Source organism: Schistocerca americana, chromosome 2 (assembly GCF_021461395.2).
Source record: "Schistocerca americana isolate TAMUIC-IGC-003095 chromosome 2, iqSchAmer2.1, whole genome shotgun sequence".
Classification (NCBI taxonomy): domain Eukaryota; kingdom Metazoa; phylum Arthropoda; class Insecta; order Orthoptera; family Acrididae; genus Schistocerca; species Schistocerca americana.
Genome location: NC_060120.1, coordinates 311,366,644 through 311,391,400, shown reverse-complemented (window position 1 = coordinate 311,391,400; position 24,757 = coordinate 311,366,644). Strand labels below are relative to the sequence as shown.

The 24,757-nt window shown below is 38.8% G+C and overlaps 1 protein-coding gene across 1 annotated transcript in view; it reads right to left on the bottom strand.

The window, feature by feature from the left end:
* Positions 1-1,150: 1,150 nt before the first annotated feature.
* LOC124595368 (cyclin-dependent kinase 8) overlaps positions 1,151-24,757 on the bottom strand; it is a 59,932-nt gene continuing 36,325 nt past the window's right edge. Inside the window, exons 8-10 of the mRNA XM_047134086.1 lie at positions 17,680-17,777; positions 7,483-7,588; positions 1,151-1,834 (exon numbers count right to left, since the gene is read on the bottom strand). Coding sequence (XP_046990042.1) covers positions 1,505-1,834; positions 7,483-7,588; positions 17,680-17,777 — 534 coding nt within the window. The 3' untranslated portion in view covers positions 1,151-1,504. The remainder of the gene's footprint in view (positions 1,835-7,482; positions 7,589-17,679; positions 17,778-24,757) is intronic.

The window sequence follows — 24,757 nt, the reverse complement described above, 5'->3', positions numbered from 1 at the left end:
GAGCATGAATTCAAATATTATCTTAAATGTCTGCAAACACACTGATTCGCTGTAGGAACAATAAATAGCAGGTACACAATGCTGTAAACATACCCTGATACGTTTGTAGATAGTGGAAGACCTCCAGGCACCTGATACTTCTCATACAAAGAACTTCTAATACACAGCTCTATGAAAATACAAAATGTTGTTACATGCAAGTAGTTGCAACCATCACTGGGATTAGAGCTTCTGGGTAACAGTCAAAATTTCTAAGTCTTTAACGACATGTATTCTTCCTTCTGAATATCTCTTTACTTCTGAGTATCACTTAAATAATGATTCTGCATTTGATTTACCTGTTACGTATAACTTGACTCATTCCACATCCCTCAATAACACTTTTGATGATGGGATTTATGGAACACAATGCATGAAAGAATGAATGATTTCTTTGTTGTATTTCTCAGCAACATTAATATACTGCTTTTCCACCTTCAATAATTGTCAAATGAGTACTAAAAAACAGCTAAACACATCATGGTAGAGGAAATTGTTTTCCATTGGTAATAAGAAGAAAAATGATGAAATTTATTTACACTACAGAATAACTGCACAATGAATAACCATAATTTGAAAACTGCTTTTATGAAGTCTTTACTTTCATTTTAATCTTTTATGAAGATATGTTAACGTAAACATAGACAAAGGAGACCATGTGCACCAAAACTTAATGTCAGTCTTTAACAGCAGGCATTAAAAGTGAGCTTTCAGACACAAAGGTTCCTCCTCCTAAGCTGATGTACAGGGAGTGGGGAGAGGTAGGGGATCGGGGTGGAGAACCTTTTACACTGCATTCCGGCACACGATAGACCAAAGTAATAAAAGTCGTATGTCTACTCCAATTTGTGTTATCACTCCTCTTTTGCTCTTTTATCAGTTCCCTCTCTTTTTTTTTAAAAAAAAAAAAAAAAGACCCTAAAGATATTGAAATTCAGCAGCAGTTGCAGGTTAGATATTTATGGTGGTCTTTCTCCATCCTCGTGCACTTAGAATATTGTTGTTCAGTGTATCATCTTTACGTATATTTGCAATGTACATTAATAATTAAAAGATAACATGGTATGCATGCTGAGAAATGTACATGAGAAATCAATAACATGGAACTGAATTTAGATGTAAACTTTTATTGCACTTGTGTAAGACATACCCGTCACATGTACAGTATTTTTAAATGATCATTTAGTTAAAAGTCATTTCCCTTCATAAGAGCACTTTATGTGAGTGGTGGGTGCCTTGTATGTCCTGTCAGCAACCTATAAGTTTGTGTCTCTCAAGAGCGCGTTTGTAGCGTTTACGCATTCAGTAAAAATGTTGGTGCTGAAAGTCACCTGCAGTCCTGAACGACAGACATCAACACAATGGTTTGTGCACTATCATCAGTCTATTCAATGAATCATGGCATTAAAAAATAGCACCAATTTTTGGCACTCAACAGTCATTCACAAGGCAATATTGCTGCCAGTCAGAAACGTTGGAACGATGCTTGCGGTTGTGTGTTTGCAGTGGATGTATATATCATGGCAGCAGCAGCGACTGCAGCTGCTGCTGCTTGCTGTTGTTGCTGTTGCTGTTGCTGCTGATGAAAATCTGCCTGTTGTTGCTGTGCCTGCTGCTGCTGTGCTTGTTGTTGTTGCTGCTGTTGGGCTTGCTGCTGTTGCTGTTGTTGCTGCTGTTGCTGCTGAGCTGAGAGCCCTCCTGCACCTGGCTGCTGAAGACGTACACGTTTTGCACTTGGCCCATGGCCATTGTGGTGGTTGTGATTGCCTTGGTCTCCTCCACCACCTTGGTTGCCCTGAAGAGAATCCTTCATATATGAGCACATTAGAGGCACCACCTCTCTTTCTTAAAAATACATTTTTCCAAGCATCACAATTACAGAACACAATAAAGACACACAAATATAAAGTTTTATATTTTTTTAAGAAGGGTATAATTTATGCTTGTTAGCAAGCTTCAGTTTCAAACATGCAGTTTTTGTTTCTATTTTCATTTCATTCTCTCAGACAGTGGTGAGAATTGATCATTTTAATGCGGAATCCCGTCTGTTTTTTGCTCAATCAACTTTTCCCATGTTCTGGTATCTCCTCAATTCTTCCCTTCAAAGCTGTCATAAGCAAATTTACCAAGCCCTCTTCTGGTACATGCTTCACTGAATATTTTTCTGCAAATCTTATTACTTACAATTCCATTTATCAGGAATATAGAGAACATGTAACACCAAGACAAACTCTCATGCACTGGAAAAAGCATCTTATCTCCTTCAGAAATTACTTAGAACAAAATAATGGCTTATCATTTATGAGGGAAAAAATACAAGGAAAATGACTGGGAAACTGCTAATCAAAGGCAAAACCACAACAGATGTAATGACTGGGAAATCAAGAGGAAATAAAGGATTATTACATTTCCAATTTAACTGGTGTCAGTTCAGCATGTTATTACACTAGTGTCACGTATCTTCAAGTTACTGCAAACTTATGCCTTACACCAGAGGTGATTCACTTATTTCATTACACTTGTGTTGCTGCTTCAAGGTTCACACAATGACAATATTTCATGCTGTCTCCAAAAAGCCCTCAGCTCACTACACACCACCTTTCGGCAAAATAACCTTATGCAAATCTTTTTTTTCAAACTTTCTTCGTTTCTGCTTATAACTCCTTAAAAAATCGTGTCTTGACACTATATTAATGTTTTATAATATGAAATTCTCACTTCTGTATTCAGTACCTCAGGGAACAATATATAAATTCTTTTCCAACTTAAAAAAGAAATGAGAGTTCAAATTGTAAGTATAATCTTTTTTATATATAAATGATACTTAAAAAATATCTACTGCTGGTCTCTCAATAGTGACACCCTTCCTCATGTTGCCTTCTGCACCATTTTCACAAACCAGGGTCTCAGTGGCTCTTACAAGAACCTTTTTTTTTTATTTCCCTTGCATTCTGACATGTGCTCAATATCATCTTCACAATTTCAGGCAGCTTTCATATGGTATCCCAAAAACAGCTCTGAGTTCAAGAACAATAAACTGAACAACCTAGCTTTTCTGGCTTTTTTTATCAGCATTTGCTTGAAACTGATCCATGATAGCACTACATATTTCTTGTCCAAATTGAATGATTCTATCTCCTGTCTGAGGAATGAGGAAATGTCTTGTTTATACATTTAATGAATATATTGGGGGATGGTTAAAATCTCGTTCAACTCTTCTGGTTCCTTGTGGGAATGTAGGTATTAGTGTATTAAGGCTTTCCACAACATTCTCAGTTACATCTAGAAGTTAGTGTAGAAGTTGACAGCTTAATGAAATTACAACTTCTATTCTTTTCTTGATAACTGTATACATGCAATGCTGTGAATACATCACCTTCCATCCCCTTGAATCGTTTTTTATCGGAAAGATTCCACTACCATCAGTTTCTGCTACTAACCAACTCCCATAATTGATTATTATGTGAACTCCATATATTTCCAATGGTGTTTCAAACTCTAGTGCACAGTGAGGTGGCATGGCGGTGGACTCGCATTCAGCAGGAGTGAGGTTCAAACACTCACACAGCCATTCAAATTTATGTTTTCGGTTGTTTTCTTACATCACTTATGGCAAATAACAGAATGGTTCATTTGAAAAGACTGTGCTGATTTTCTTCTCTATACTTGTCCAACCCAAGATTGAGCTCCATCCCAAATCATCTTGTCAGTGATGGCGTATGGTCTTTTTGCAACTTGTGCACTTTTTTACTCTTGATTACCAATATCTTACTATTTTTACCAACTACACATATTCCCTGGAGTCTGGAATGTGCATTTTGAAGGCCTCTGCAGCACTGTTTATAGTGACTGGAATCTAAAACATTCTTGTGTCCATTCCTTGCACAGCTACTTTGGTACCTGACTCGAGTGTTTAATGCCCTTTAAGGTAACTATGTAACCCTGTGCTATGTTTGCTCTAAACAGAACATGATGTATATGCAAGTCTCCACGGCTACAGCATACACAACAAGAGTACACCAGATAGCGATACTGCATGGCCAAGGGACACTATGAAGAGTGTTTCCCGTTCATAGTATGAGCAGCACTAGAGAAAGAGACTACTGATAAGCAACATCACATGATAACTCGCCCATGCTTGTATGGGCTATAAAACAACCGTACAGCAAGGAGGCGGCACATTCGCCATTGACTCCACTTCCTGGACAACGCCAAGTCAACACGCTGACCTCTGACTGATTGCTATTCACCTGTACTATGACTGGAACACTGACGTGTATTCTTTAACACTGCTGAAGATGACCTGGTAACAGATTGTTCAATGCTCCACTTTAAGTATACAACAGCCAGGGTGTTTCATATACCAAGCGATAGCTTTTTCACATCAGCTTCACTGACATGTGGAACTGTGCTGTGCGCTGTCATCATTGCGTTAATGAATCCTTTGTGTTTACTAGTTATGTTAGTGACTCCAATTAACATCCAGATACATCATATATACAAAATATTGTATCAGGTTTCATAACAGCTGGTATCACATTAACATTTGTTATGCTAAAGATGTAAACCTATGAAGCCACACAAAAATATTTATAATGTGGAAGGAGAATAATCTTTGTCAAGTAGCAGCACACAGAACCGCTTAGGAAGACAAAATTGGCATTTTGCAGGCTTTCAAAGGAAGGGGTGCCTTCTTTTTAGGAGGATGGGAGAAAAGTGTTAAAGCTAGAGACTTGTAAGCCTAAGGACATTGTAAAAGTCAAAAACAGTCATTAAGGACCCAGAAACTGTATTGTCAACCTCATGTACTTAGATAATAGTACCAGATTTTAATTTGCTGATGCAAGTGAGCAACATGTCACAGTGGATAAGACACTGGATTCACATTTAGGAGTAAGGCAGTTCAAATCTGTGTCCGACCGTCTAGATTTATGTTTCCTGCAGTTTCACTAAATCGATGGTTTCTGCAATAAGAACATGGCTGATCTCCCTACTCGTAATTCCCCAAACTGAGCTTGGCTCCATCTCTACTGAGTTCATCATCTTAATCTTCTTTAATTAGTTGACAAGATGTGTTCAGCTTAGATTTTATTAAGACATTGTTCACTGCTGGAAATGATCAGATCTGATCATTATAGTATGTGGCGTGGGACCACCATAGTACAGCACTCAAAATTAATTTGCTCATGAAAAAATGATCGTGGGCAGAAACATCCCTCAGTGTACAAACAATTCAAGTAGTTTCTTCAGAAGCAGTCTTTACTGCACAACAGGTACAACCAATGACATATCTTCTAATGGGTATACATTACATGCCTGGCTAACAAATGGACACTGTGCAAAGCCTTCAGCAATAATTACAACAATATATTTTCGTCTATCAGGTTTTCTTGGAGTGACTGATTAGTGGGCTTCTGTGTGTTTTGCCAAGTTGTTGTTTCCATTTTATACACAGTATTTCGATGACCAACTGAGCCGTCTTCTTCAGACACTGAGTTCCACTGTTAGGTGTACCTGAGAAAGACGTTGATACTGAGTCCAAGTGGGAGAAGCCAAATATCACTTATCTACATTATGCTGGCCCAATATCTGAAAAGATTGGACAGATTCCTACGGGAACATGCCCTCCAGTGTTATTTTGCTCCCTTCATCCAATATAAAAAGGTATTCTTTGTAATGTTAAAGATGATCCAGGTCTCCAACACCTGGGCATGTATCGCATTCTATGCAAATGTGGCACGTCTTACTGGGGCAGACAATCAGAACAGTCAAGAGGAGATGCAAGGAACATCAGTGACATACCCGACCAAAACAACCGAGCAAATCAGCTGTCACTGAGCACTACCTCAAATATAATCTTGAGATACAATGAGACCAGTATCGTGGTGCAAATGCCAGGTTTCTGGGACAGCATAACTAAGGAGTCTATCAAAATAAGCATGTCAGAAAACCTAATAAACAGGAATGGCAGCTTCAATTTAAATAATGCTTGGGGTCCAGCACTCAATATATTAAAATCTCACCAGTTATCATATTCACCAGATTGGAAAACAGTAAGAGAATCTGTGTTTTATGGAATATCAATGCAAGCTCTGGAAAACAAAAGACCATCAAAAGGCATAGTGTATGGTGGGAACTGAACCGGGCTTTAAATAGTGGTGTGAGACCAACAACAGTCTGCAGACTGCTTGAAGTCCAGCAAAACTCACAGCACCTAAAGAAGACAGCTGGGTTGTTCATCATCAAAATTTGTGCATAAAATGGAAGCAACAACTTGGCAGAACACCCAGAAACACACTGTTAATATATAACCACATAAACTCTCCCCAGAGCCTAAAAATTTTGTCCAATGTGAAGATCGCCAGTAGAACAAAAATTAGTGCCCACACACTTGCAGATAATAAAAATATATAAAACTGAAATGATAGATCAAGTGAATTCTGTCTTCAAACATTTCCTCACAGAGAAAAATTGAAATATCTTATCCCATTCATTTTTTTCTACTTTGGCAAAATTTAGATGGCACAATATTCAATAGTAATGAAAAGGAGCTGAAATCATGTAAGTTCAACAAAGTATCAGAGAATGTTAGAATTCTTTTCAAGTTCTACACAAAGCTGGATTTACTAAGATGAAAAATTGACATTTAGGGGTGATACCATTTACTTTTATATTTTTGTAGGTGCTGCAAAATTATAATATGTACTGACTGACAGGAACACAAATGAGCACTGTCATGTGAAGATCACCATTGGTCAATAAACAACTAAACAAAAAAAGATTATATTTTTTTAGCAACAATAATGAGTATGGATTGCAAATACTTTTAAAAAAATCATGGTGATGTTCCTGGACATTTAGAAGGACTGTATTGATGTTTAAGGAGGGCAAAGGAAAATATGTCTGCAAAAAGTGGGTGTAGGATTATGGAGAAGAGGATTCACATAGCAATATGAAAAAAGTATGACGACGATAGGATAACAAGAAATGAAACTCATTTGTTTATTGCTCTAAACAACATGGCTTCACTGTTTTATTTGTGGGTTGTAGGAGGACAGAAAAGGAAATTGGGCACATCATTTTCAAAAGAACGATCCTTCTATTTGCTTTGAGCAATTTAGGGAAACCAAGGAAATGATAAACCTGGATGGCAAGACAAGAATTTGAACCACCATTCTCTTGTGACACGTCACTCAGTCACTTCCTACAAACTGGAGATGAAAAATACAATGATGACTGATGTATGAACTAACATGTACGTGTTACTCAGCAACAAACATGAAATAAAAATTAAAGACGCATATGTCATCACATTTATTGAAGCTGAATTAAGAATAACATGAGTGTTATACAAATTGCTGAACTCTCACACAATTATTGTTTCACAATAAACCCAGAAGCAAGGAACATACATGGCAAGCCCACGCAAGAGACTCTACTTACATTGGGCGGCTGATTCTGTCGAGCCTTGTTGTCTGACTTATCCTCGTTGTCATCATCAGTCAAGAATTCCCTCTTTGGATATGGAATTGCACAGCCAGCAAACACACTAAACATAAGATAACAACATTATCTAAACACAGTATTCACCCCACATACTTATGTGATAAGAAAGAAATAAACAAAAAGTTACAACTTCTGAAATTTTCCTGGCATATTTCTTCTTCTAATTATTTTCAGGTGTGTGGGCAGATCTCGTTGACATTCTGCCACTATATTTCAGCCCAGAGATATCCAGCCATCTTCAGATGAGTAGACAAGTACTGAAGAGCCTAGGTACTTTCCCGCTATTTATACCAAATCTCGTGCTTGCATCTTTCAGCATATGTGCATGCGACGGGGTCATTCGATAATCAATGATTAGATCATCTCTCACTTTCACTACCAAAGGCAGCACACACAACATGGCTGTCCCACACATGTCATCATCACCTGACGCATGCACCAGAAGATGCCAGAATATTTCGCATGCTTGAATTCGGCATAAATACCATGAATGCACCTGGGCTCTTTGGTAGTTGCTCACTCACCTGAAGATGGCTGGATGTCTCTGGGCCAAAATATCATGGCAGAATGTCAACAGGATGTGGCTACACACCCAAAAACTACTAGAAAAACAAAAAAAATGTTTCTTGCTTGTGAAAACTGCCGCTTTCATTTTTAACCTCATCCAAAGTGTTTTCTTCTGCAGATACAAATGCACACAACAGAAAACTGACACTGAATTAGTACTAACACATTACAGCCCAGCTTTACATTTAGGACTGAACTTTTCCTGAAATGCACACAACAGAAAACTGACACTGAATTAGTACTAACACATTACAGCCCAGCTTTACATTTAGGACTGAACTTTTCCTGAAGTTTTGGACCACAGTGAACTTCTATAACCCTGCTATGGCTATTTAAGGATTGTTAAATATCCATTCTTTGTTTTCTGTTAGTAGTAATTAAAAGCACACCATACTACTGGAAACAATTCACAAATGAATTTAAACATTTTTTCAATGACTAGAATCTCTTCACATCATGGATTTTGGGTATGCATAATAATCAAAATATTTTATCATTTGTTCCTTAATAAACAAACAATCACACATGTCATTTATTGACACTTACGCAACATTATTTGAATGTCAGGGACACATACTACATTTTCAGTGTCACATAAAAGTAATGCCAACAACTAATAAAAGCACTTTTAATAATTCTTACCTCAGTTTTGACAATTTTTCTATAAGTCTTGATTTGTTAACTTTTTTGTGGCGAATAAGGTTTCAAGGGCACTGGGACTTTGAGAGAAAACTGTATCCCCCAAAACTCCTCTCTTCCAAAAGAGGAAATATGGCAAGATGAAAGAGGTACCACTCATTCTGCCTTACAAAAGAAAAAAGTGGTCTGTTGCTGTACGAATGGCATGACAATTCCATTGTTTCTGCAGCACCAAATACGAATGGTATGAAAACCCAGTAACTAATCTTAAAAGGTATTCTCAGCAGTCAAGGAAACACACTGAAGTTTCTTGACACTCTATCCTGACTGAATGCAAGCATACTGGGTAGAACTGACTGAATGGCTAAAAACGACAAACAGAACAGGATAAATACCCATAAGAGGAAATGGTACCATATTTGACAGACTATAAGAGACACTTTTTTCTTCAAAAAATTGCCTTCAAAATTCAGGTGCATCTTATACTCGAGATTAATGTAATAATTACCTATATTTGCTTTAAAATTCCTGCCACTCTTAAAAATGGACACATATTAGGTGCCACAGCCATGGAAGTCTATCTCTATCTGGCAACATCGGATTCAACTGGCAGCAGCAGTGCACTGATGAAAACAACATGAGTTGCAGGGATTAACAAGCTTGTTCTCTCCTGCCGTGCCATCACAAACTGAGAACATTGACTAGCCTACGATGTGTCACTGCAGTCTATGGTGCCAGTGAACTTGAATTCAAAGTCATTTGTGTTATTGGGAACAGTGCAATATTTTTATTAGTTGCTAGTTTCGTAATAGAAAAAAATAAAAGATATTCATATGATGTGGGCTATAAATTGAAAGTAATGTATATGCAGAAGAACATGGAAACAGAACTGCTGAGTGGTAATTTGGTCCTCCACCAACAGAAAAAAAGTAAAGAAGAACTGAAAAAAATGAGGAAGACTAAATGTGCAAATACAGAACTGAATGCAAAATGGCCAAAACTAGATAGTGGTGTATTGAAATGGAGTCAAGGACATCGTCAAAATGGCACTGGAATTGATACAAAAATTATTCAAAAACACACTAGTAAGCTAGTGCAAACAGTGGAACTTAACAGACTTTAATGATGGAGTTAGTTGGTACTACAGGTTTATGAAGTGACATGGACTTAGCATGTGAACCAAAACCAAAATACCTTAGAAAATGTCAAAAGAGTATGAAGAGAAAATATTATCTTTCCATTGCTTTATTATTCAACATCGAAAGAAAACCACTATGGAATTAAGACAAATAGCGAATATGGACAAAACTTCTCTGACATTTGATGTGCTGAATAACAGAACTGTTGCCATGAAAAATGCTAAAACTGTAACTATAAAAAGAAGTGGACAAGAAAAATTGCACTACGCTGGTTTCCTTTCATGTTGTGCTGATGGTACTAAACTTAATTCAATGATAACTTTCAAATGTAAAACAATGCCAAAACCTTTTGAAATATCACCAGATGGTGTTGTTCACGTACATGACAAGAGTTGGATGGACATGGGAGGTACGAAATTATGGATTAAAAGAGTGCAGGAGAGAAGGAAAGGTACTTTATTGGAAAAGAGTTCTGTTCTTATGCTAGATCAGTTTGGTAGTCATTTGAAAAATTCTGTGAAAGAGAAACTGAGACAGGGAAATACAGAGCTTTCTGTTATTGCAGGAGGACTTACTTTACAATTGGAACCTCTTGATGTCTCGATAAATCAACCATTTAAAGTGTATATCAGAGAGAATGGAACAAATGGATGATGGATGAAACACAACATGAATTCACACGAAAGGAAGCTTTAAAGTGACCTACAATCAAATAAGTGTGTCAGTGGATAAAACAGTCATGTTCTAGAGTAAGAGAAGACATTACTGTTAAATCTTTCAAGAATTGTGATGTATGTAACACTCTTGATGGCAGTGAGGATCATCTTATATATGAAGAGGACAACGGTGATAACAAAGTGGAAGAGGAGGAGGAGGAGGAGGAGGAGGAGGAAGAAGAAGAAGAAGAAGAAGAAGAAAATTTAGATGACAAGTTTCAGGGATTTTAAAGGTCAATTCAGTTTTATAAACTAAGAATTTTTTTAGTTTGGCTCTGCAGTCTAATAACAAAAATGGTAAAAATGTTCTTTCCTTAAAAAAAATTGCTTCAAAATTAAAGTGTCTCTTACAGTCCATAAAATATAGTACTGGCCTCTTTTCAGTTAGTTATTGGATACCACTGTACACAGTGCCTGGATACTCTACCACAACAGTGGAAATATAATGTCATATAAATTTTCAAAGATAAATTGTGCAGTTATACTTGGGGAGTTATGCGACGGTACCAAAAGGACTTGGACGAACACTGCACTCCAGTACTGTTAGCAGATGAGCTGCAGACTGATGGAATGAACCATCTGATTGTGAAAAAAACTCAAAACAAGATGATGTGTTGGAATAAACTGTATGACATCAGCTTGTACCCAAGCAAAAAAATGTAATGTGGGACACTGTGTTGAATATTTCATTGGTTGTCATATCAAGTAATTTGTTATACTTTTTTTTATTTGTAATTTGTACTCATTTTTAACTTATTTCATTCAGTACAAAAATGTGTAACTTTTTCATATAAATTTATGTTTTGCTCTCAACACTGCTTAGCATTACATATTTGGTATGATAGATTAAATTAAATACTTCTTTTTCAATGTAACAAACGTGGTAAAAGTAATAAATTTAAAAAAAAGTTTATTTGGGCACTAATGGGTTAATGCAGTACATTGCCAAAAAAATATGATGAAGTTTTTCAGCATTACATTTTTAGTTGTTCTTTTTATAACTATTTGCTTGACTCTGTCTTTATAAGTTTTATCCATGTAGCGCCCCCCCCCCCCCCCCATTCATTTAATCATTTCTTATTGTAGCCCAACAGTTTTCTCACACTGATGGCAACATTTCTGCAACACTGCACTGTTTTGAAGTAAGAAGAATGGAAGATTTGGGTTTAACATCCTGTCAGCAATGAGGCCATTAGAGATACAGCACAAACTCCGATTGGGATGGATAGTGTGGGTAACTGGCTGTATCCTTTCAAAGGAACCACACCGCTTGCATTCACCTTAAACTATTTAGGAAAATCACAGACAACCTAAATCTGGATGACCACTTGGGGATTTGGATCACACTGCTGCGAGGTAATTATTCAGTTATAATTTTCAAAATTTGTGTCTCTTTTATTTTGTTTCATAGTCTGTAGGATTCATCACCATATTAATGCACTCGCACATAGATGCATTTCAGCAGAAGCTGTATTCACTCCTATGGTCTACGAATTACAGTCAGCCTGTAAACATCCAATGCTTGCTGTTAGATTTTGGGGAATCTGGATCTTATGTAAAAGTTTGCTCACCCAACTACATATTGCATGGAGAGGTGTCTGAAATTACATGCCCAGAGTATTTTCATTGATTGCAGAATTTAGTTGCTAAATGCAAATAGTTCAATGTCAGAATTCATGAGCAATTCTCTGAAGTCTTATAATCTGATAATGTATTACAGATGTTGGTGTTCTCTTTTGTTCAGTAATTGAATAATGACTACCTATTCAAAAATGTCAGTGTGTGGCTGAGGATGTGTGATAAACTAGTTTTCTCCCTACACAATTTTGTTTTGTTATTGTCATTCTCGTCCTTATATGTATAACCTTCAATACAAGATTCCTCTGATAATACAAAAATGAAAATGAGGATGGGCTGTTAAAGAAAGCAGTAAAAAGAAATTGCACTCCCCCCACTTGAAAGCAAAGTTGGCAACATTCCACTTCTACATTTACAACTGCATCAATAGTCTGCAAGCCACCTAACGGTGCGTGGTGGAGCGTGCTGCTTCCTGGCACTGCAGACTGATCCAACCCTTCCCTTTTCATTCACAAATGACATGTGGAAAGAATGATTATCGGTAAGGTAACCTCTGTATTAGCTCTAATTTCTTGAATTTTCTTGTTGTGGTCATTTTGCACGACAAAAGAGGGAGGGACTAACATGTTGTCTGATTCTTCCTGGAAAGTACTCTCTAGAAATTTCGAGAGTGAACCTCTCCGTGACATACAACACCTCTATTGTAACATCTGCCACTGGAGTTTATTGAGCATCTCGGTAACATTCTCATGTATACTCAGTGATGCTGTGACAAAATACGCCCACCACTACTACTTGGTAATGATCCCAGAGAAGATGAACAATACTCATAATCAATTGCAAGCCACTTCCTTAGTGGATGAACTGCATATTTCCTACATTTATTAACATTCTGGGTCAACTGCTAGTTCCTGCACCATTCATGAATCCTCTGTAGGTCCTGCAAAATGTCATAAAACATGTTGCATAATTCTACAACAGACTGATGTCAACAGTGTAAGATTATAAGTATGAGCGTGTATCATATGACCCTTTCTGCAAACGAGATTGATCTGTGCTTTTTTCCAGTCACTAGGTACCCTTTGTTGCTCCATCAATCGATAATAAACTCCTATTAGAAGGAGAGTAAATTCTTTCACACAATTTCTGTAGAATCTTACAGGTATCTTATCTGGTCCTGATATTTTTCCACTACAAAGGGATTGTAGCTGTTTTTCTATTCCATGGTCAAGTTATCTCTATATCTGCCATTATGAAGTTCGTACAATGACTGAAAAGAGGGACTGTACTACGATCATCTGCTGTGAAACAATTTTTAAAGACTAAATACAGTATTTCAGCCTGCTCTCTGTCATTTTCCATTATGGTTCCATTGGGGTCACTGAATGACTGAAAAGATGATTTCGAACCAGTTATTGATTTTATGTAAGACCAAAACCTCTTACAGTTTTCACTCGCATCAGTTGACATAAATTTACTTTCAAAGTCATCGAATGCTTCTCCCACTGCTCTCCTTATGCTCATTTTTGCTTCATTCAGGTTTTATTTGTCAATTATCTTTTGATTCTCTTGAATCTGCACTGAAGCTCTCTTTGTTTACACAGCAGTTTTCTAACACAACTATTAAAACGAGATTGATCTGTGCTTTTTTCCAGTCGCTAGGTACCCTTTGTTGCTCCATCAATCGATAATAAACTCCTGTTAGAAGGAGAGTAAGTTCTTTCACACAATTTCTGTAGAATCTTACAGGTATCTTATCTGGTCCTGATATTTTTCCACTACAAAGGGATTGTAGCTGTTTTTCTATTCCATGGTCAAGTTATCTCTATATCTGCCATTTTGAAGTTCGTACAATGACTGAAAAGAGGGACTGTACTACGATCATCTGCTGTGAAACAATTTTTAAAGACTAAATACAGTATTTCAGCCTGCTCTCTGTCATTTTCCATTATGGTTCCATTGTGGTCACTGAATGACTGAAAAGATGATTTCGAACCAGTTATTGATTTTATGTAAGACCAAAACCTCTTACAGTTTTCACTCGGATCAGTTGACATAAATTTACTTTCAAAGTCATCGAATGCTTCTCCCACTGCTCTCCTTATGCTCATTTTTGCTTCATTCAGGTTTCATTTGTCAATTATCTTTTGATTCTCTTGAATCTGCACTGAAGCTCTCTTTGTTTACACAGCAGTTTTCTAACACAACTATTAAAACATGGTGAGGGCTTTCCTAGCCCTTGAAGACCTTGCTTGGAACACACTTGCCAAAGGCATACTGCAGGATGGTTTTGAATTTTCTCCATTTGTGCTCCAGCTTAGCCAAAATATTTTCTTACTTTTTTTTTAACATTTCTTGTAATAACCGTAGTCACAGATACTGTCACAGCCTTATGGTCACTGATACCATCTTCTACGTTAACTGATTCAAGAAATTCAGGTCTGTTTGTTCCTAGGAGCTTTACAATGTTACTTTCACAAGTTGGTTCTCTAACCATCTGCTCAAAGTACTTTTCAGACAAGACATTCAGAATAATGTCCTGCAAATCTCTGTCTCTGGCACCAGTTTTGATAGCATGACTCTCCCAATCTGGCAAGTTGAAGTCACCCTTATTACAACAAGTGCTCTACCACTACAGCTCCTGACAAAAGTGGTCTAGAAAAGCATCCAGTTTCTTCACCTATATTAATTCACATTTGGAATCTGTGATAACCTCAGTATATATTATCAAATTCTTTACCGAAATAAATGTGTTACCATTGTTGGTGACTAACCTATCCATACAATAAAAATTCCAATTTTAATTTAAGGATTTCATTGCTATTCACTTCTGATTTCCACCAACTTTCTGTCCCTAATACTACTTAGGCATTATAACCTTCAATAAGAGAAACAAATTCCAGGACCTTACTATGGGTGCTCCTGCAGTTTACTAATATCATATGAACCTTTTCTGTTCCTGATCTGTGGGGACCAGAATTCTCTGAGAATACTGTAGCTGATGTACTTTCGATTTTGGCAACAATTCATCTTTGAATTCAAGGGAGGTGGCGGGGATGGTTCTCTAATGTAAAAAGCCTCCATGTTCATGCAACACATACTCCACTACCCTAGAAGCCCCTTCCTAAATGTAATGCATAAAACTAAACTCTGTTCCAACAGATCTTGGAAGGCCCAAAGGTACCGATCACCCACCATGTCATACTCAGCCCATAGGCCTCACTGGATGCGGACATGGAGGGGCATGTGGTCAGCATACCGTTCTCCAGGCTGTATGTCAGTTTACGATAATGGAGCCGCTACTTCTCAATCATGTAGCTCCTCAGTTTGTCTCACAAGGTCTGAGTGCACCCCATTTGCCAACAGCGCTGCAGACCGGACGGTCACTCATCCAAGTGCTAGCCCAGCCCGACAGCACTTAACTTTGTGATCTGACGAGGACCGGTGCTACCACTGCGGCAAGGCTGTTGGCTTCATGCAGTGCATGCTTGGCCAATTAAGAGGGACCCTAAAACTTTCCACCCAACAGCGGAGGTCAAGAAATTTGCATCCAATACTGTACCAGCATCACCTGAGTCTCCAGTTTTGATCTTCCACTCAGCTCCAAAACAAAGGACCACAATCACCCCTGGGTACAATCTACAAATACTGAGCTTAGCGAGCACTCTGTGTCTGATGATGGCCGTCTTCACAAAATTAGCCATCGACTGCAGGAACGGAGAATGGTCTCAAAACCCAAGCACTGTGCCAACATAAGCCAAGATTTGCAGCCATCTGCAGCAAGTGTGCTTGACAGCCAGTGATACAGGCTCCTCCAAGTACTGGACGGGAATTCCCAGCAAACATACCGAGTGCACAATGGCATTCTTTCCCAAACTGTCCACTATTTTCCAGACTGGCTCCATTATCTGCCTAACACTGAAGCTCCCAATGATCAGCATACCTGCACGGTCTGGACTGCATAGGAAAATCAGACACTGATCATACCTGATGCTAAGTTAAAAGGAGCAACCACGCACCCACTTCCCTCTTTCATCTTCCGCAGAGTGATGCACAAACCCACTAATGTCCGCCACTCACTCTTGACCGAGGACAGACCAGTCAGATGTGTTTCAGAAGTTGCAGTGACAAACAGGTCACCAACGGATTCCAGTGGAACCAAAGGTCTCGTTTCCAGTGCCGCAATGTCATCACAGCTTTGAGCAATAGCAAGAAGCATGCTGACTGCGGCCAACACAGCTTCCAGCTGTTTACAGAGAGCAGGCAATTACCCTTGTGTCCGCACATAACAAGCACACCACTATCCATATCAAACTGTGTGAAAACTGTATGAAATCTCATAAAATACAAACAAAGCAGTCTGAACTAACTGAGAAAGAACAAGTAGACTCCAGCAAAAGAGAACATTACATGGCTGTGGAGCAAGTTGGGACACATGCAAAATATAAACTAGAAGAATAAACAAACACTAAAATCTGCTCTTTAGAGTTCTCATTACAGTCTAGGATCACATGTGTCTATCATTTGAACAATTTTCTTTCTAGCATCAATAGAATCCTTCTTTATCTTTACCTATTTTCTTCTTGCTTATGTCTGCATAAATCATCCTGAAAGCTACACAGTCATGCATCAAGTTCTTTTCATGTTTGGGTAACTGTCACCCAGTTCTTGAGAAAGAAAGGAACGTAACAAGACGCACCACCTTTGCAGTACTCACTAATCAGTTTAGAATTTCTCCCAAGGGCAAATGAATATCTCCAAAGGAAAGATGGTGGTTCACAATGCTGTTGGCTTAATCATGATGATGGTTTGTGGAGCACTCAACATCGAGGTCATCAGTGACCATACAAGTTCCCATTCTTTTTAGTCCCAATCTCGCCACTTGCCGAATTATGGCGAGATTATGAGGGCAACACAAACACCCAGTCCTCGGGTGGAGAAAAATCCCTGACCCAGACGGGAATTGAACCTGGGACCCTGTGATCCAGAGGTAGCAACGCTAGCCACTAGACCATGAGCGGCGGACTGTTGGCTTAATATCTAATAAACTATGAGAGAGAACGAACTATATAAATACAAGAAAACATCCACAAATTAGCACTGATATGTACAAGATGGTTTGAATATCTGAGTATCAAACAATGGAAAATCCAGGGTGGAATAATATACACACACACACACACACACACACACACACACACACACACACTTGCATGCACATCCATATGCAACTCACACACGTACATGATCACAGTCTGGCCGCCAAGGCATGTAACATGGACATTTATGCTTGGCAGTTTTTATACAGAAATTTAACTTCAAAATGCACTCAAGAACATGAGCAATCAAATAGTCTGCTGTACATACACATTACTAACTACGAACATTAACCATAATGTGAACAGTATTTGATAAATTAAGTAAAGAATCACACATGACACTTGAAGGTAATTAAATAAAAGAAAATGGCATTTGAAACAGTTTAGAGCACTCACTCAGCTGTATGAAGTGGCTCCTCCTGAAAATAGGCATCCTGCATAGCCTGCTCAGATGTTATCCTCTTTGTTGGGTCCATCAACAGTAGCTTTTGTAACTACAAAAATGAGAAACATTTTCGTCAATGGCAAAGGAAAATTAATCAAATAACTCAGTCAGAAACATTAACAAGCCATTTGACATCATTCATATTTACTTACCAAATTTTGTTTGTTCTTAACATACGGTATTTTTTGAGTATTCATACTTCACACATCACTATTCTCACCAAATAAGGGAAGTGATTTGACAGTAAATCTCATTAATTTGAGTTTCTCACGGTTTCCTGATGACTCAACCCTTAAACCAGTTTTGGCTAGTTGGAAACTAAACTCATGCTCATAAATTAAGGACAATTGCAGAACGTGGTGCCACACAACACGGCACTACAGAAAACTGGCTCTAATAGCATAGACAGATAGGGAACACACGCGACACAGATCTGCAAGTCCACAGTATTGGTGATATGTTGAGAAAACCATCCCAAAACACATGTGCTACAAAACGTCACTGTTTCCTGCGCATGTACCCCGACATCAGTATGGGATATGATCACCATGCACATGTAAACAGGCCACAAAAGGTGTTGGCATACTCTGGAACAGGTAGTCGAGCAGCTGCTGGGGTATAGCCTCCCGTTCTTGCACCAGTGCCTATCGGAGCTCCTGAAGTGTCATAGGGGTTTGAAGACTTGCAGCGATACATCGACCGAGAGCATCCCAGACGTGCTCAATGGGGTTTAGGTCTGGGGAACAGGCAGGCCACTCCATTCACCTGATATCTTCTGTTTGAAGGTATTCCTTCACGATGGCAGCTTGGTGGGGCCGTGCATTATCATCCATCAGGAGGAAGGTGGGACCCATTGAACCCCTGAAAAGGCGGACATACTGGTGCAAAATGACGTCCCGATACACCTGACCTGTTACAGTTCCTCTGTCAAAGGCATGCAGGGGTGTACATGCACCAACCATAATCCCACCCCACACCATCAAACCACGGCCTCAATACAGCCCCCCTTTCAAGGACACTAAGGGGTTGGTATCTGGTTCCTGGTTCACGCCAGATGTAAACCCGGTGAGAATCACTGTTCAGACTATACCTGGACTCGTCCGTGAACATAACCTGGGCCCACTGTTCTAATGACCATGTACTGTGTTCTTGACACCAGGCTTTATGTACTGTGTTCTTGACACCAGGCTTTAAGGGCTCTCCTGTGACCAGGGGTCAGTGCAATGCACTTTGCACATCTCTGGGTGAATAAACTGTTCAGTCGTCTGTAGACTGTGTGTCTGGAGACAATTGTTCCAGTGGCCGTGGTAAGGTCCTGAGCGAGGTTACCTGCAGTACTCCGTGGCCGTCTGCGGGCACCGATAGTGAGATATCGGTCTTCTTGTGGTGTTGTACACTGTGTACGTCCCGTACTGTAGCGCCTGGACATGTTTCCTGTCTGCTGGAATCGTTGCCATAATCTTGAGATCACACTTTGTGGCACACAGAGGGCCTGTGCTACGACCTGCTCTATTTGACCAGCCTTCAGTCGCCCTAGTATTCTACCCCTCATAACATTATCAATATGTGTTCTTTGAGCCATTTTCAACACGCAGTCACCATTAGCACATCTGAAAATGTCTGCACACTTACTCGCTGCACCGTACTCTGACATGCACCAACACACCTCTGCGTATGTGGACTGCAGCCAGCGCCACCGTGCGACGACTGGAGGTCGAATGTATCGCATGGTCGTACCCCGAGGTGATTTAAACCCACAAACCGCCCGCCAGAGCGTTGTTTCATCATGTATCAGCATTATCCTTAATTTATGAGCATGAGTGTAGTTCACCTCTTATTGTCTTCTCAAAACAGCCCACAGATTTTCAGTCTACATCTGCACCCATACTCTTAGCTACTATGCAGTAGCACTGTAGCATTCACATATGGAGTGAGAGAAGAGTAACTTCTTAAACGACTCTGTGAGCATTGTAATAAGTCTAAGCTTGTCGTCAAGACCCCTAAGGGAGTGATATGTAGCGGGTGGTTGTACATTCTAAGAATCATCATTTAAAGTTAGTTCTTGAAAGTTCCTAACAAGGGGACCACACCTACTCATCATCATCAATTTTGTCCAAATTTATGGTATATCCAGGGCTTGCTCACAAATAAAAGTGACAGAGGTGGGAGCTCCAAGTGTTTAGAAAAAATAGTATTTTTGGCACAGGTCGGATGAAGCATGAGTCATTTATGTTAGTGTAGACTCCAGGCAGTAGTTGCTGAAGCAGAAAGAGTGCAAATGGTAATCTGAGGGTCGTGGGATTGAGCTCCTATGCAAAACTTTTTTTTTTTTTTTTTTTTTTTTTTTTTTTTTAATTTTCCATTTTTATGTCACTTACACTGGAAATAAACCAAGACAAGAATCAATATAGTGTATTTGATGTGCTTAAACCCTATTTGTATGAGAACAAATTTCTTCTGAAATTGACTAGTGGCAAGAGAAAACATGATGAGGTTTTTCAAGATGAAGGATTGGCATCTTGCACTATTAAAGTGATTCCTCCTCAAATGTACTCCACTAAGTGCAACCCTGCAATGTCCAATTTTATCATCAGTTAAAGAATTTTATGGAAAAGCTTCAAAATTACTCTTATCTCATCAAGAGGAAAAAAGAAAGCACATTTAGAGAAGACTGTGTCGAAATACATTCCACTGTACATCAACAGCTATTCTTGCCAGTATTTGGCAAAACGATGCATTACACATGATTTGCTGTCAAACTGTGTGATGATAGGGAACCTTTTATGAATATCAACCACGTTTGTTTTTCTATAGAAGCTTTAAAACACTCATGTAATTGTGTAAATACAGTGTTTATAATGTCTGCATGATGCCAAGAAAATTACTGATTTCCAAATTTCTATGATGACTATTACCTTGGCATGTGTGAATTGTCAACCGTAGAACAATAAAAGTATTCTAAAGTCATATACGAAGTCCTCATGTACACGTTAAATTCCTTTATGGAAATTTACTTGCAATCGCAAATTGTCCTTTGTGTTTTCTTTTACGAAAATATTCATAAATACGATATACTGAGCATTATTTCAAATTATTTGTGTTGTAACTTAAAAACTGAATATTAAAAAAAGGTTTCCACATAGGGACTCAAACTCACACCCCTTGGATTACTGTTTGACTCTTGCTGCTGGTCCAACTGCTGTCTGGAATCTACACTAACATAAACGGCTAATGCCTCATCTGACCAGCACCAAAAATGCCTTTTTTTTCCCCTTAAACATTTAGCATGTGGAGCTTCCACTTGTAACACTTTCATTTCTGCCCATCTACCATAAACTTGGATGAACTGAGTGATGATGAGTATGCAGAGTCCCCTTGTTATTGTTCTGTGGGACCAAATTAAGGAGAAGTCTCCATGGTCATGGAACAAGTCAATACATGAAATTCTAACACGATAGTAGAAATAGATAAAATGAAATATTAAAAAATATTCAGGCGACAAGTCGTAAGTTTAAATAAAGAAAATCAACAATGTAACACTGGAATTTGCTTAATTTTTTAGCTCTTCCAGGAGCTCCTCGACAGAATAGAAGGAGGGAGCCATGAGGAAACTTCAGTTTAGACATAAAAGAGTTTGGGCTACTGCTAAGATTTTTAAGTTCTTGTGGTAGCTTATTGAAAATGGATGCAGCAGAATACTGCACTCCTTTCTGCACAAGAGTCAAGGAAGTGCATTCCACATGCAGATTTGATTTCTGCCTAGTATTAACTGAGTGAAAGCTGCTAACTCTTGGAAATAGGCTAATATTGCTAACAACAAACGACATTTAAAAAAATATATACTGTACGGGCAATGTCAGAATCCCCAGACTATTGAATAGGGGTCAACAAGAGGTTCTCGTACTTGCTCCACATATAGCTCGAACAGCCCGTTTTTGAGCCAAAAATACCCTTTTTAAATCAGAAGAATTACCCCAAAAAATAATACCATACGACATAAGTGTATGAAAATATGCGAAGTAGACTACTTTTCGTGTTGAACTGTCACTTATTTCAGATGTTAAGTAGTTTGCATCTGTCTTGAAGTGTTTGCTGGTTCATTCCGGAGGGAAAATAGTCCCCCATTCGGATCTCCGGGCGGGGACTACTCAAGAGGACGTCCTCTTGGGTAAAATATTCCGGAGGTAAAATAGTCCCCCATTCGGATCTCCGGACGGGGACTACTCAAGAGGACGTAGTTATCAGGAGAAAGAAAACTGGCATTCTACGGATCGGAGCGTGGAATGTCAGATCCCTTAATCGGGCAGGTAGGTTAGAAAATTTAAAAAGGGAAATGGATAGGTTATAGTTAGATATAGTGGGAATTGGTGAAGTTCGGTGGCAGGAGGAACAAGACTTTTGGTCAGGTGATTACAGGGCTATAAATACAAAATCAAATAGGGGTAATGCAGGAGTAGGTTTAATAATGAATAAAAAAATAGGAGTGCTGGGTAGCTACTACAAACAGCATAGTGAATGCATTATTGTGGCCAAGATAGACACAAAGCCCATGCCTACTACAGTAGTACAAGTTTATATGCCAACTAGCTCTGCAGATGATGAAGAAATTGATGAAATGTATGACGAGATAAAAGAAATTATTCAGGTAGTGAAGGGAGACAAAAATTTAATAGTCATGGGTGACTGGAATTCGTCAGTAGGAAAAGGGAGAGAAGGAAACATAGTAGGTGAATATGGATTGGGGGGAAGAAACGAAAGAGGAAGCCGCCTTGTAGAATTTTGCGCAGAGCATAACTTAATCATAGCTAACACTTGGTTCAAGAATCATAAAAAAAGGTTGTATACATGGAAGAATCCTGGAGATACTAAAAGGTATCAGATAGATTATATAATGGTAAGACAGAGATTTAGGAACCAGGTTTTAAATTGTAAGACATTTCCAGGGGCAGATGTGGGCTCTGATCGCAATCTATTGGTTATGAACTGTAAAATAAAACTGAAGAAACTGCAAAAAAGTAAGATTTTAAGGAGGTGGGACCTGGATAAACTGAAAGAACCAGAGGTTGTACAGAGTTTCAGGGAGAGCACAAGGGAACAATTGACAGGAATGGGGGAAAGAAATACAGTAGAAGAAGAATGGGTAGCTCTGAGGGATGAAGTAGTGAAGGCAGCAGAGGATCAAGTAGGTAAAAAGACGAGGGCTAGTAGAAATCCTTGGGTAACAGAAGAAATATTGAATTTAATTGATGAATGGAGAAAATATAAAAATGCAGTAAATGAAGCAGGCAAAAAGGAATACAAACGTCTCAAATATGAGATCGACAGGAAGTGCAAAATGGCTAAGCAGGGATGGCTAGAGGACAAATGTAAGGATGTGGAGGCTTGTCTCACTAGGGGTAAGATAGATACTGCCTACAGGAAAATTAGAGAGACCTTTGGAGAGAAGAGAACCACTTGTATGAATATCAAGAGCTCAGATGGCAACCCAGTTCTAAGCAAAGAAGGGAAGGCAGAAAGGTGGAAGGAGTATATAGAGGGTTTATACAAGGGTGATGTACTTGAGGACAATATTATGGAAATGGAAGAGGATGTAGATGAAGATGAAATGGGAGATAAGATACTGCGTGAAGAGTTTGACAGAGTACTGAAAGACCTGAGTCAAAACAAGGCCCCGGGAGTAGACAACATTCCATTAGAACTACTGATGGCCTTGGGAGAGCCAGTCATGACAAAACTCTACCATCTGGTGAGCAAGATGTATGAGACAGGCGAAATACCCACAGACTTCAAGAAGAATATAATAATTCCAATCCCAAAGAAAGCAGGTGTTGACAGATGAGAAAATTACTGAACTATCAGTTTAATAAGTCACAGCTGCAAAATACTAACGCAAATTCTTTACAGACGAATGGAAAAACTGGTAGAAGCGGACCTTGGGGAAGATCAGTTTGGATTCCATAGAAATGATGGAACACGTGAGGCAATACTAACCTTACGACGTATCTTAGAAGAAAGATTAAGAAAAGTCAAACCTACGTTTCTAGCATTTGTAGACTTACAGAAAGCTTTTGACAACGTTAACTGGAATACTCTCTTTCAAATTATGAAGGTGGCAGGGGTAAAATACAGGGAGCGAAAGGCTATTTACAATTTGTACAGAAACCAGATGGCAGTTATAAGAGTCGAGGGGCATGAAAGGGAAGCAGTGGTTGGGAAGGGAGTGAGACAGGGTTGTAGCCTCTCCCCGATGTTATTCAATCTGTATATTGAGCAAGCAGTAAAGGAAACAAAAGAAAAATTCGGAGTAGGTATTAAAATTCATGGAGAAGAAGTAAAAACTTTGAGGTTCGCCGATGACATTGTAATTCTGTCAGAGACAGCAAAGGACTTGGAAGAGCAGTTGAACGGAATGGACAGTGTCTTGAAAGGAGGATATAAGATGAACATCAACAAAAGCAAAACGAGGATAATGGAATGTAGTCAAATTAAATCGGGTGATGCTGAGGGGATTAGATTAGGAAATGAGACACTTAAAGTAGTAAAGGAGTTTTGCTATTTAGGGAGCAAAATAACTGAGGATGGTCGAAGTAGAGAGGATATAAAATGTAGACTGGCAATGGCAAGGAAATCGTTTCTGAAGAAGACAAATTTGTTAACATCGAGTATAGATTTAAGTGTCAGGAAGTCATTTCTGAAAGTATTTGTATGGACTGTAGCCATGTATGGAAGTGAAACATGGACGATAACCAGTTTGGACAAGAAGAGAATAGAAGCTTTCGAAATGTGGTGCTACAGAAGAATGCTGAAGATAAGGTGGGTAGATCGCGTAACTAATGAGGAGGTATTGAATAGGATTGGGGAGAAGAGATGTTTGTGGCACAACTTGATTAGAAGAAGGGATCGGTTGGTAGGACATGTTTTGAGGCATCAAGGGATCACAAATTTAGCATTGGAGGGCAGCGTGGAGGGTAAAAATCGTAGAGGGAGACCAAGAGATCAATACACTAAGCAGATGCAGAAGGATGTAGG